Consider the following 13,794-nt stretch of genomic DNA (forward strand, 5'->3'; position numbering starts at 1 on the left):
AAGACCGAAGCTGATTAGCTTAGCGTAGCACAAAGACTAGAAACAGGGGGAAACAGCTAGCCCGGCTCTGTTCTCACGTTAGAAAAGCTCCATCTTTTACGGCCTGTGTATTTCTTGGCAGGGACCAGTAACTTCCTGGAGCAAAGTGCTGAACTGTCGTTTTACATTTCGTTTTTTTGTACTGGTCGTCAAATTGTTGTTTTTATAGTTATTTTTTTTATACAGGTCAACAAATATGAAATAGCATAAACATAAACATAATAACCAAGTATCTGTTTTTGGTGCCTAAACCTAACCAAGATTTCACCACTTTTGGAGAGTTCCAGGCTGGCTGTATCACCCTGTTTCCAGTCTTTAAGCTAAGCTAATCAGCTGCCCGCGGTAATTTCAGATTTTGCATGTAGACGCCCATGTGTGACTGTGAGTCTGAGGAACGATACAGTGATGCTAAAAAAATGAACACTGCAGGATAATCAAAAGACTTGAACATCCAAATAAAATCCACTCGTACAAGCAACAAGTGGAGACATAAAAAGATTTTGAGATGGTATGAGTGAGCTTTATACACACACACACACACACACACACACACAGAGGGGGATGAATAGCTATGACGCCTACCTTGCTCTACATGTGCTCCCCCCACTCCCCACTCTGCTTTCCATCACTATGGTTACAATGATGCAGGTTACCGTGGCAGCCAAGTCAGCCCAGCACTCACACAAAGGCGCACGTGCATGTGCTTCACCACACTCACGGAGAGACGTACGCAGGCGGTGACGCTGAAGAGTTGAGTTTCTTCAGCTATTTCTGGAGGGAGACGGGGACGCTGAACCGTCGTCACTCACCTCTGCCTTTTCATGGGCAGGTGATGGACGAGCACATGCTCCCTCTCTGATTTGTTTTTCATTCAGTCTCACAAATTCTCAGTCTCAGTTATTTATGGCTCTACTATTGGAGGTCTATACATATAAATGAAGCACCTGGAGGCTCCTTATCTGCTGCCACCAGTTCTGTGCATGTGGCTCTTATCAGTTGTTTCCTTGGTTCTTCATTGTTTGGTGGATGAGTTCTCTCTGCACGAGTGAGGCTTTGCTACCACCTAGTGTTCATGTCAAAAACTGCCAGGCAAGATTGTAGTTGTCTATTTTGGTGTTTTGTCGAAGATTTCTCAAAAGCTGGGCTTCCAGGATGAATCCCAGATCAAAATATGCGTCTAGAAAACGTATACAAGCAACATTCACCCAGTTACAACTTCAGCATTTATCTGAAGGTCTAAATTTTGTCTTTAACATGTTCAAATTATCTTTCTTTGTCCAAAACCCAAAGACATGTTGTTCACAATCAAATAAGACAAAAGACAATAAGCAAATGTGGCATTTTGGATTGAAAAGTACGGAAGCCTTTATCACGGGAAAACGGAGGAAATAAAATGTATGAATGCATGGCCCTTCAGGGCTTCCGTAGAAAAGTGAATGAATTCTCAAAATATAATTAGTGGATGATATTCTGTAGCATGTAATTTCATGTAATATCTGCTTTCAATGTAATAACTGCAGGAAGGAAGGAAGGAAGAGGAGAAGTGCTGAATGGGCAGGAAGAAGGAAAACAACCTGGACACACTGAAGGACAAAGGAAGAACGAGGATGGAGAGACAAGAAGCAACAAAGTCATGAAAGAGGGAAAAGGAGGTAAAGCAAGAAGAGACAAAAACAGAGAGAAAAAGAAGAGAAAACGACCTGAAGATAAGTAAAACTAAATATAAATCTGGGTCTCCAGTACATCCTGAAGTATTTAGTCTGTAAACCACTTTCCTCCTCTTGCTTTATGTGTATGTGTGCACACCTATGCTAGAGTATGCTCACCTTTATCCCTTTTCGGGATTTACTCAGACTTCTTCTTAGTAGTAATCCCATTTCTTCTAATCCCAGCCTCCCTCCTCCTCCTCCTCTATCGTCCGACATGCTCTCACACACACAGAAACACACATGTAGCAGCAAGATTCTCTCATTTAGACCAGCAGCCATTCATGTTGTTGGACTACTGCTGTCGTTGTTGTGGATTCACACTCATAAAACGCCATGGACCCTTCCCCCTCAAGACTACACCCAGTGATACCTGGGTAAGGACGCCGTGTGTGGGAATGTGTGCTAGAACAGAGGGTTAAAAGATTGTCTGTAGGTGGCAGAGACTCGTTGCACAGCCAGGTGTTTATCACAATGTCTGAGAGAGCTAATCAGTAGTTTTAATCAAATGTTTTTATTCCATCTTTATTCTTTCAGGTTTAATACGAGCTGATTACTTCTCACTGCTGTAGCATTACTTTATCCGCTACCTGCAGTTTTATAATGATTTTACAACAGAGAGTTTATTCCAATTAATTTGCTCTCATTTGAGTCATGACACCCTCAGTACAGTCTTAATCAGCATTTAACTGCGTTATCCCCTAATGTCACAGTTAGACTGGTTTTTCACCCTTTCTAAGTGTGCTTTGGAGTAATCAACCAAATCTCACCAGGCCTGATTGTTGAATTTAAAGTCTCAGAGCTGGTTTCTAGAGCAGTTTTTGTATATTTTTTAAAGTGCAGTCTAGTCAGATGGTGACAAACAATAAAGGTGTTTAGCTGTCTCTGAGGGTATTAGCATAAGCTCAGCCACTCTCCTGCTTTCAGACACACACACACGTCTGAACAGGGCGAGAGCAGATTACATGTGGTCCTGGCGTGCTGCAGTAAAATGAAATGCAGCCCTCCATTTAATTTCGTTTTAAAAATGCCTAATTTATATTCACAGCCTTCAGATAAAGCTTTTAAAACTTTTAAAAATGCTGATTTTTTCCCCTGTTTTATTGTCAATGTGGAAGTAATCTGGGGTGAAAGTATGGAGGACTGAAACTGCCAAAATTAGAAATAAATAGGGAACTAAATAAATGGCTCAATGATGAATGAATTAATGTCATTAAATGCACCAAAAAGAATGTTCAAAATAAAGATAGGCATTATTTTAGCTTGTTAGCATGCGGCCATCTGCTAATTAGCACTGTATACAAAGTACATTTGAAACTGATGGGAATGTCTTTAGTTTTACATGTGTTTGGTCAGAAACCCAAGTATGAGCAGGATTTAACCTCTGCTGGCCTTGAATGTACAACATTTTATGGCAATCTATACAATAGTTGTCAAGATATGGTGGACGGATCAACAGACAGAGCAACATTGCCATGGAGCCACACTGACACTATAAACTTTCTCTGATTACAAATACTAGAAACTGAATATCTTATTATTATAGTTATTAAACTGGCAATAGACGAGTTTTATGCTTTAGCGTATCATTATGAAGCAAATGTTGAATGCACAATGTAATAGCTACAGAATCGTGACACCATTGGCATTTGGATTGGTTTAGTATAAGCCTTGTTTCTGAGGGCACGAAATCTCTGGGAAAATGAAGGCCGACTGGCAGCCTGACACCATTTCTATCTGCTTTCATGTCTCTATTATGGATGATATCAATGAATAAACTCAGTTTTTTCCTGCGTTGTTGGTAGTTGCTGCTCAGAGGAAAACGAAGGGTCATCTTTGATACAGCAGCGCCAGCAATAATGCAACTTGGAAACGCTAGGTTGGGGGGGGAGTTTGCATTTAAAATAAAAATACAGCCCCAATTCCCAAAAAGTTGGAACCCTGTGTAAATTAAAACAGCAATGATTTGCAAGACATTTAATATTTAAACTGGTCAACTTTTGTAAATATACACTCATTAAGTTTGATGCCTGCATCGTGCAAATTGATAAAAACCAGCGTCCCAACTTTTCTGGAATCAGGGTTGTAGATGAATCTTTAAATGTAAATATTTCTGAGTTGCAGCTGTTATCAAGTAAACATGTAACTATATCACTCCAATGCATCAGATCCATGTTCCTTTGAACAGACAGCGCAGTGAAAGTCGTTACTGGTCTTGTTTCGCAGCAGAGGTTTGACTCATAACAGCAGCGAAAGCACAGGTGTAACTAATAAGATTAAGGATGGCTCCGTTCCATTAAGGTATGCGAGCGAGTAAACCAGTGAGCGAACATGCAGGGCCCTGGCACACCTCACTGGAACGCAGCAGATTATTAATGTGGTTAGTTACACCTGTGTTTGACAAGCGGAAATGTCAGCCGTGAGAGGAGTCTTTCATCTCTCCCCGTGTGTGTCGTGTAACCCGTTTTCTTCTAAAGGCCGCAGTTAATCATCTATGAAAGGAGACTTTAGCAGGCGAGCGACGGCCGTCTGCTGCTGTCATCTGCTGTCATGACTGTTTCTGGGTCATGAAGGAAAGAAGGAAATGGAGGAGAGGAGCTGGAGTTTTCTGTTAGCTTTGGGAGACACACAAGGCATCAAATAATGATGACATGCTGCCAGTAAATATCTCCACATGTAGAGTTTTCTGCTCACATTAAAATCACTGGTGAAACGGTTTATGTCTCTCTCTGCGTTTATAGTCTTGTTTTCTGTGTTTTTACCTTGTTTACATGAAGGAAACATCTGCAGATGATCAATGGAAAACGTTTGAAAAGCTCACAGGCGTAGAATTTCATCCAGTCATTGATTGACGGCTCTCACATATGTAATTGATTTGGTGTTTCACCTTGCTGAAGGTTGTAATTTCAGCTTAAGGAAATATGACAAGCCACTGTGTGTAAACATGCTGGTTTCTGTTTCCGTCTTCTCAGGTCGTCCTGCAGAATCTGTTGATGTGCATGGTGTGCTTTTACTCTCTCTACTACATCGCGGTCAGTCTCTGCATCGGGCTGCTCAGGTACACACACACAAATACTGCCACACACTCTGCAATAACACAGAATGAAGTCACATGAACCAGTTTCTTATCATCTTCTGGTGTTTCCAGGGTTCATGAGATCAACAGCTTGTTGGCTCCATTCGACTACACAACACAACCGTCATGGCAGAACCCCAAATACCTGGGTGAGTAGCAGTGGTGGGCTGCAACCAAGTACATTTACTCAAGTACGTGTTGTTTACTTAAGTATTTAAAGGAGCTGTATGTAAGAAACAGCATATAACCAGAATAATCGCTAACTGCTGAAAACTGGAGCCACTGTTTGCTAGTTAGCTCAGTTAGCCATGCAGATAGCGGTCCATGCTGGGAGTTAGGAGCACAGAGGGAGTGTTGGGTCGAGTTTTATCTTCGGTGATTTGACAGTTTTACTTACTTGATACTTTGCAAATGTAAAAATGTAAATTGTAAAGGAGCTTATGAAATATGACTCGTCGTTATGGATAAAACTAAAGTGATAGTAGCTTCACTTCCACCGGCAACAACACGAGGAAGCTGCTTACACGTTAATCCATCACTACCAGTGATCCAATTATATAATATGGATTATCACATATTACTCGTGACGGCCACTCTGCCTCATCATGAGTACTAATACATTTGACAATTCAAGTTTATTTATCTATTCAGTAATTTATTTTACTTAGATATGGTTTTTAATGCAGTATTTATACATTGTAACAATGCTACTTTTCCATTTACACATGTATTGATTTATAACAACAATAATAATAATAACAACAATAATGTAAGAATAACAATAACAACAATAACAACAACTAAAATAACAGTAGTAATAACGATAATATAAGAACAATAACAAAACAACAATAACAATAACTTAATAATAATAACAATAACATAAGACAACAACAATAACATTAATAATAACAATATAAGAACAATAATAATACATCTTAACAACAATAACAACAACTACAATAACAGTAATAATATCAACAATAATATGAGAACAATAATAACAATAGAAACAACAATAACAATAAAACCCAACAATAATAACAAAACAACTATAATAATAATAATAATATTTATTTATATTGCACCTTTCTTAACAAGGTTACCAAGTGCTTGTACAAGTAGAATTAAAAATAATTAATAATAATAATTAAAAAATGGAGTTAAAAACATTAAATCAAAACAATATAAATACACCACACCAAAACCAGTAATACCAAAACAATGAAAGCACAGAAAACTGGATTTGCATTTCAAAAAGCCTTTATTTATAAAAAACTAGATATTTAGAAGTGGTTAGGCAGCCAGCCTGAGCTGTTACAGAGTCGACTGTGCGACTGAAACCGGTCATTAGTTTGTGTTAGCAGCCTCCATTTCTATACTAACGTTAGCCGCTGTTGCTCTCTGTTAGCGGAGTGGAGAGAGGCACTGAGTAATGAAACTTCAGCAGCGACTGCCTTGAAAGATTTTATTCTTTAAAACATATGCATACAGGTTCACCCTCACAAAAAGAATGGGAATGATTATGCTGTCTACTCAGAACAGTCTGCCGTGCTGAGGCAAGTAGAAAAGATGCATAACATAAACCTGCTACAATCAAAGGAAAACATGTCCTTGTATGGGAATACGACATGGTCCAGTTGAGGACAAACACTTTATACACCAGTGGTTAAGTGTATTAAAGGAGTTTGATTTATTTACATTTAACTGATAATAATAAACTCAATTGTCCCATAACAAGAGGCACTCGACAGTCCAGCAGCATTAAACAACTTAAACAAATCGTCCACAGGCTTTTATAGGCAACTGAGAGAGACGGGGAAGGTCTCATTTTTCATCCCACGTTACAATTCGCTCACATACGGCCAATAAAAAAGTGATTAATGCACGTAAATGACTACAAAAAGTGTTACATGGTGTTGTTTTTCTGTCTCCGTCCCTCCAGTTGGTGTGATTTCCACAGAACTGACCTATCTTGTGGGCGGGCTGGTGTTCGCCTGGATCGTGGAGGAGTGGGTTTGGGATTACGCCATAACTGTCACGCTGCTGCACGTCGCCATGACTGTGGCAGGTAAACACACTCAGACAGAAAGTGGATCAATACGGCGGAACAGCTGATAGGATTGGAGGGATTGTTACGTAACCGCGGCTGTAGTCCAAAGATGTGCAGGCGCTGTGCGTTTGTGTGTCTATGTTTTATCATAATTTAGCCTGAACTTGAATCTTTTTTTCTACATATTTAACTCGTGTAATAATAAATATGTGCAGTATGTTTTCTGTGCAGGTAGTTTTTCATTTTTACACACAGTTTTCATGTTTCTGCAGTGATGTCAGACTTCCCTTCAGCTGAGCACTGGTGGATTGCTCTGGGTAAGGTTTCTACTTTCTCCCCGTCTGGCCACGATATTACCTTCGCCTGTCCCCAGATTGACTATAACTCGCTCCCTTCATCCCTTCAGGCTTTTTAAGGACAGCTGCTGGCCCTCCAAACCCTTAATTTAATACATCTCTGTCTCTTGTTTATTTGATCCGTCTCTCTGCAGGTTCAGGCCTGGTGATGATGATATTTGGAGGACAGCTCCTGGCCTATAAACTCTTCAGAAGCAACTTTGTCTATCCAGCTGAACTACAGAACTTCTAATGAACTTACCGAGGAAAGCTTTTTACTGGCTTACTGGTTAATCTCAGGTCCGGATGCATGCCAACGGGTTCACTTTTCAAACATCGTACTGCTAGGTTCATACTGACATCGGTATGAGCAACTATCGAAAAATGTACTGTAACTTTGTGGATTTAGCTGATAGTCAGATCCCTCCTTGTACAAATGGTCCGACTTTGTCTATTTATCATCAGTGTTTTTCTAAGTTTCTGTACAGTTTGAATATTTTTTGTATTGTTTCTTTACAAACTCCACAGTGTGAGCTGAAGCTAAACGAAGCGATGACAGCTGTAGCGTTCGTTATAAATAATTACATTAGAGTATTTATGTGTCATGTAGCAGAGTGTGCAGTGCAGTAGTCTGATAAAGAAAATCACATTATTTCTGTGCATGTGGTGGTGCATAATGATATCAATGCTGGTTGTACATATTAGTTCAAACTAGGTTTACATTAAATACTTTGAGCAACATGATCTTCAGTGTGTTTGTGTCTGTGTGCGACCCAAAGCCAGTGACAATAATATAATATACTATTTTCTCTTGACATCCACATGTTTTTTCTCTTTCTCATGTTTTTCTCGTCGTATTCTTTTATGTCACACTTTTGTCTCATGTTAATCAAATAAAAGAGAGTGACAACGTACAATAGATCAAGGCAACAATTTAGATATCACTCATATAGGGATGTAACTAATGATTATGTTCTTTGTCGATTAATTGATGAGTTGTTTGGTTTATAAAATGTCAGAAAATAGTGAAAAATGCTGATCAGTGTTTCCCAAAGCAGGGCTGCAGACTGACTTTTTACACTGGTTGCACTGGTGCACCCAATAATCCAATTTAACACATTACGTAAATTATTGTAAACAGGAATAAAGGTGCAAATACATGAAAATCAGAGAGTTTGGGGACCACACAGGAATTACATGTATTGTTTTAAAGCATTTTCTGCTTAATTTTAAATGGTTGGTTTGTGTATTATATGACAAAGGACATAATAACATTGAGGGGTCTCCTGAATCTTGATAATGATGATTATAACAGCAGCAGCAGCAGTAGGTTACCTGGACACTTTTTTGGACCTCTGTGCTGCCCATAGTCCACATCAAGGTCACATGACCCTCCTCACCTGAGCGCCAAAACAAAGCTACACGCTAACTTTTACTCCCAATTAAGCGACCTGCTAGCTGCTCAGCTAGGTCAAAACAAAACTAGTGTTCATTAGCAGCAACCACCCGCCGACTAAATGTCCGGAAACGGGTTAATCCACAGTATCCGGAGTTTGATAAACTCCGAGGTGCGGCTGAGGACTCCGGTAAGTTTACAGCTAACGCGGCTAACGCTAGCTAACAGGCTAAATGCTAATCAGCTAGCTAGGTGATGGTGTTTATGTCGCATTTAAAGCACTTTGGCTGAGTGGGAGCGACAACTGTTTAAAATTCACATTATTTTGAGTTCAGTTGAAGTCATTATTGTTCACTTAAATGAGCATCAATGCTTTCTGAAACTGAGTAATGAGCCTTATTGTCAGTAGGAAATGTGGCAGCATTAATTATTTACACATGTGAGGATGAAGTTAAGGATTGAATGATGAAGTCAGTATTTATTCTCAACACATAAAACATTTATAACCCAGTGAATTCAGTCCAATAACTATAAACTTGACTTGTTGTGGTCATAGTGTTAGCTGACATGCTGTAAATGGTGGATATGAAGGTCACATACAGCTGCTACAGGAGCACTGAGTAAAAATTGGAAAGCAAAAACAAATGTGATACAAACAAAAGCAAAAATCTGTAATAAGAAAGCTCAAATGTCCCCTGTGTAACGCTGTTCTCATTTAGATTGCATCGCTGCAGATTTAATCTCGGATTCAAAGATTAAAATCTTTAAATGTCCTAAATTTCAGGCTTTAAAAGTCATCAAATCATCTTAAATTTGAATCATTTCTGATGTTTCCAGATCTTGAAACCAACACTGCACGTAGGGCTGCACTATATGGTAAAACAGTGATATTGCGATTATTTTGACAGACACTGCGATTGCGATATAATTCATGATTATTATGGATGAACAAACATGTTTTATTGCATCTGGAGAAGAAGTTTTGTAGGCCAGAGCATTGTAGCGCTACAAAATGTCATTAAAACACAAAAACATAATGCAGTTCTTGCAATTTGGATATTGCATTTTGGATTATTTAGCGATTAATTGCGCAGCCCTAACTGGACCTCATACTGTCGTTTTACTATATACTTGCCCTTAACCTGTTGGCAAAATGTTGATTAACCTAACTCACTCTAATAACCACATTCCTACAGAAAACCTGCTTCACACAGATTGAATCGATTGTGAAGACAATGCGGAGTCATTTCAAAGCCTTCCTTGTCATTTTCAGAGTCCGTTTGACCATCTCCAACAGCAGATGGATGATGTGTTGGGAGATGGAGGCATCCTGAAGAAGGTGGTCCAACCTGGAGAGGGCCCACCTGTACCTCGAAATGCTTCTGTACTGAGTACAAGAGCAGTTTCTTTTCTAAAAACTCCTGCAGTTATTTGCCATATGATTGTGTTCGACCATAACCTCTGCTTTTTTCTGTTTCTTCCTCAAGTCCATTACTCTGGTTTTCTGGAGTATTCTGCTGATCCTTTCGAAACTACCACAAACCTCAAGTACCCCCGGATGATGAAGTTAGGCAGAGGTCAGTAATCGGCATTGATTTACCTGTGAACCTATAATGTTTGTGGCCACCAGGTGAAAATATCAGGTTTTGAAATGATCGTCAAACAGATGTGACGCTGGCCGGACTAGAGCTTGGTCTGTTAACCATGCGGAAAGGAGAGTTCTCGCTTTTCCTCATCCAGCCCCAGTATGCATACGGGGACATGGGCTCTCCTCCGTTCATTCCCCCTGCTGCCGTGGTTCTGTACGAGGTTCACATCCTCGACTTCCTCGACTCGGGACAAGTGGACGACTTTGTCGAGCTGAGTCTGGTAGGTGCCCTGTAGTTGTACTGAGGCAGAAACACATTATTCTTCCACTTGACATCAAGTGCATGCTAATGTAATTCGACATACAGTTGATTTAATTATATATTCATCTACCTACAGTGTGCATGCTTTTGAAATCATGCAGTTATGGAAAACAGAGGAATCTTTTTTGTTTTGCACGGCCTATGATTTTATGATTATGCACCTTGAATCATATCCCTTTCCTTAAACCTGGCAACTATTACTGTTACTTTTTACTCCTCTGTCTCCAGGAGGAGCAGAACACAGTTCCTCTGTCCACGCTTCTTGAGGTTGTCAACACAGTACGCAGCTTTGGCAACCGTTGCTTCAACCGGAGCCATTATGACAACGCCAAAGACCGCTACAAACAGGTAAGGACTGAAACCACGACCTCTTTTTAGGTACTTATTGCCTGTATTTTTCAGTATATTTGTTAATACTTAAAATGTACAAATGTTACAAGGGTAAAATATTTTATATTGGCTTGGCAAACAGGCAGTGATGCTGCTGGAGACCAGGGAGACAAAGAGAGATGCAGAGAAGGAGAGGATCAGGACAGCGCTGCTCCCTCTCTTCCTGAACCTTTCTCTCGCCGAGCTCCGTCTGGACCGCCCACACAAAGCCCTGAAATACGGCAACAAAGCCTTGGAGATAGACTCGACCAACACAAAGGCTCTTTTTCGCTGCGGACAGGTCAGACGGGGTTTTATTTTCCAAACCATCAGATAACAGTCCTTGGAGATTTTCTTTATCTGTGATATGAAATGTTCTGTTTCTTTAAAAAATAAAAAATAGGAACAACGATGGCACAGGTAAAACCAGATGTTCAAATTATGGGGCATTTTATTAAGAATGAAAACATATCTGACACATTGATACATCGCTGACAATGCTGTTGCCATGAATTCAGTGGATGCCAGGTAGACACCGTGTGAGCCACTGATGCCACTGGTGGCTTTAACTAAGATAACAATTAGTCCATTATTCTGACGTCTGATGTCATCTCTGCCAGGCGTATCTGGAGCTGTGTGAGTACGAGAGCGCCCAGGATTGCCTCATAATGGCTCAAGCGAGGAAGCCCTTTGACACTGACATCAACAACCTACTGAGGAAAGTGGCAATGTAAGACGAACCTTTGTTAACACATTCAAATCAGCCCCAGACCCTCTATTAAAAAAGAGTTTGGTGGATTATAGAGTTTGGAGAACATTGTAAACTTTTTGAAACGCTGTCTACAACTAATTCTGAGGCATTTGCTCCCTCTTGTAAAAATCGCGGTTGTAATACATTAAATGATTCCTTTCTTTTAATTAATAATATTTAGTTTGTCCCAGTGTGTTGCAGTGTCAGCATGTAGGCTCCTCTGTGACTAATAAATTATATGGCATGGTAACACTAGTTATTTCTTACTGCATCACTTATTTCCTACCTGTACTGCTCCCATTTTCCACTAGTTTCTGTTGAATATCGCATGTTGTGGCACGTTCATGGCAGAGAATAGAGGATAATCAGGAAGTGGATGTGTGTTTCTTTTAGCTTGTTTGCTTTCTCGCTCGCTGAATTTGAACAACAACCTATTTCAGCGAAAAACAAATCTGTATCAATGCTATGTTATGGACAGATGCCAGCACAATGCTAACCAGACTACTGTGAAAGAATTGTTAAAGTAGTTTCAAGGTTACATAAAATTGTAAGCTTATATTTTCACAAATTTTTGTCTTTGTCTTGTATATAACATATTTGGTGTTTTAGTTTAAAACGGCAGAGAAACCCTCGGCCAGAAATCACTCCGAAGACCTTCATGTGTATCAGTGGTTTTTGTTTTTCAGATCATACAAAGACACCTTGGACAAAGAGAAAGACATGTGCTCCAAGATGTTCAGAGACTTGAGGGACAAGTGAAGATGAGTAAAAAGGTAAGAAATCCTGCTCACTAACCGATCCTGGTAAACACTGTGATTTCATATGTTTGAGCTTTTCAGAAAGACCGATCTCATTCATAAAATCTTTGTGTCTTGCAGAGAAAAGAGCTCAACTTCTCTCTAGTTCAACCTTTTGTATGTTATGAAGGGAATAATCTTGTACAGTTCTTTAAAATTATTCGATTATTTATTATTTATTATTATTGTTTCTGTTTGAAGATTTGCTTCGCAGAGTTTAATTTCACCTTGAATGACTCAAGTGGCTGCGTTTTTGGTACAGTACACAGGTATTTGCATGTGTTTTGAGCACTGTTGAGGTGGTGATAATAAAAATAATAAAAAGATTTCACTTGTAAGAAGTCTTGTCTTGGCTGCTGTTTCATTTAGTAGATAAATAGGTTACTGTCTTGCAAACGGTAATTGATTTTTTGAGTATCAGTGAGAAATACACGATGATACGTCAACAAAGCAATAATAAAACGTGTTTGCAGTTCACTTCAGTCTTTATTTCTCCGTGTGGGAGATTTGGCGGCTAAAACAGACATCTGAGAGCAAAATGTGAAGCAGTTTCAGTCTGGGTCAGTGGGCCAAGAGCTTAGAGATCATTTAGCATTTTGATTGAAGGGCGACTGAACAAACACCAGAGGGCGTACTTGAACACTCTTCCTCCACAACAGCAACCTGCTCTTTAATTTATAAAAATACTCCGTGAGGAGTAAGAGAGTGAGACAGCAGCTGTGTGCTTCCTGTCTCACTCCACTCATAATTTAAGTGTGTGTGTATTTGTGTGTTTGTTGACTGGTCTCCCTCACACATGTAGGCCTATTTTGCTGTGTGTGTGTGTGTGCTGAACACTATGCAAAACTTTGGTGTCAAAATAAGAAGTGCGTGTAAGTACAGTATATTAAAGCATCTCGACAACATTTTGAGGTGAGGGTTTTCAGGTTTTTGTGTATTTGTACACCCCCACATGTACCTTACAGCTCTAATTCCCACATATTTTGCAATACTTCACCTGTAAGATATATGAGAAACTCATAAAATATGACGAAAGACCAGAGTTTTAACAAGCCTGGATCATCTATTACCATAAGACCTTGAGCACTGAGAGAGTATCTTGGATGATGAAGAACATTTTACTGCTCATGCAGTAACAATGTTTCATATTGTAGTATTACTAATTTTACTTTGAAAGCCAGAAGCTGACACAACGCAAAGTTTGAAGTGTATGTAAATGTATCACGCACTGTGTGATTGCAGTTAGTGAGTCTTTGACCCGTAGATCTCAGTGCTCGGTGTCATCCCTGTCGAGGCCTGCGCTGAAGCCGCCCCCACTTCTTGCTTGTTTTGGGGGCTTTGTGCCTTCAGCCTGGCCTTCAG

The 13,794-nt window shown here is 39.7% G+C and overlaps 2 protein-coding genes across 2 annotated transcripts; both read left to right on the forward strand.

Moving 5' to 3' along the window:
* The first annotated feature begins 1,805 nt into the window (after window positions 1–1,805).
* tmem244 (transmembrane protein 244) lies at window positions 1,806–7,802 on the forward strand. The gene is made up of 6 exons (XM_073493174.1): window positions 1,806–2,122; window positions 4,718–4,803; window positions 4,894–4,970; window positions 6,767–6,892; window positions 7,147–7,191; window positions 7,365–7,802. The coding sequence occupies exons 1-6, from the start codon at window positions 2,030–2,032 to the stop codon at window positions 7,460–7,462; spliced, it is 525 nt and encodes a 174-aa protein (XP_073349275.1). The 5' UTR covers window positions 1,806–2,029; the 3' UTR covers window positions 7,463–7,802.
* A 791-nt stretch (window positions 7,803–8,593) lies between these two features.
* Window positions 8,594–12,773, forward strand: LOC141018309 (inactive peptidyl-prolyl cis-trans isomerase FKBP6-like). The gene is made up of 9 exons (XM_073493244.1): window positions 8,594–8,795; window positions 9,879–9,996; window positions 10,093–10,182; window positions 10,272–10,474; window positions 10,744–10,863; window positions 10,988–11,185; window positions 11,505–11,614; window positions 12,322–12,408; window positions 12,514–12,773. The coding sequence occupies exons 1-8, from the start codon at window positions 8,727–8,729 to the stop codon at window positions 12,392–12,394; spliced, it is 981 nt and encodes a 326-aa protein (XP_073349345.1). The 5' UTR covers window positions 8,594–8,726; the 3' UTR covers window positions 12,395–12,408; window positions 12,514–12,773.
* Window positions 12,774–13,794: the final 1,021 nt, after the last annotated feature.

Source organism: Pagrus major, chromosome 22 (genome assembly GCF_040436345.1).
Source record: "Pagrus major chromosome 22, Pma_NU_1.0".
NCBI classification, from domain to species: Eukaryota; Metazoa; Chordata; class Actinopteri; order Spariformes; family Sparidae; genus Pagrus; species Pagrus major.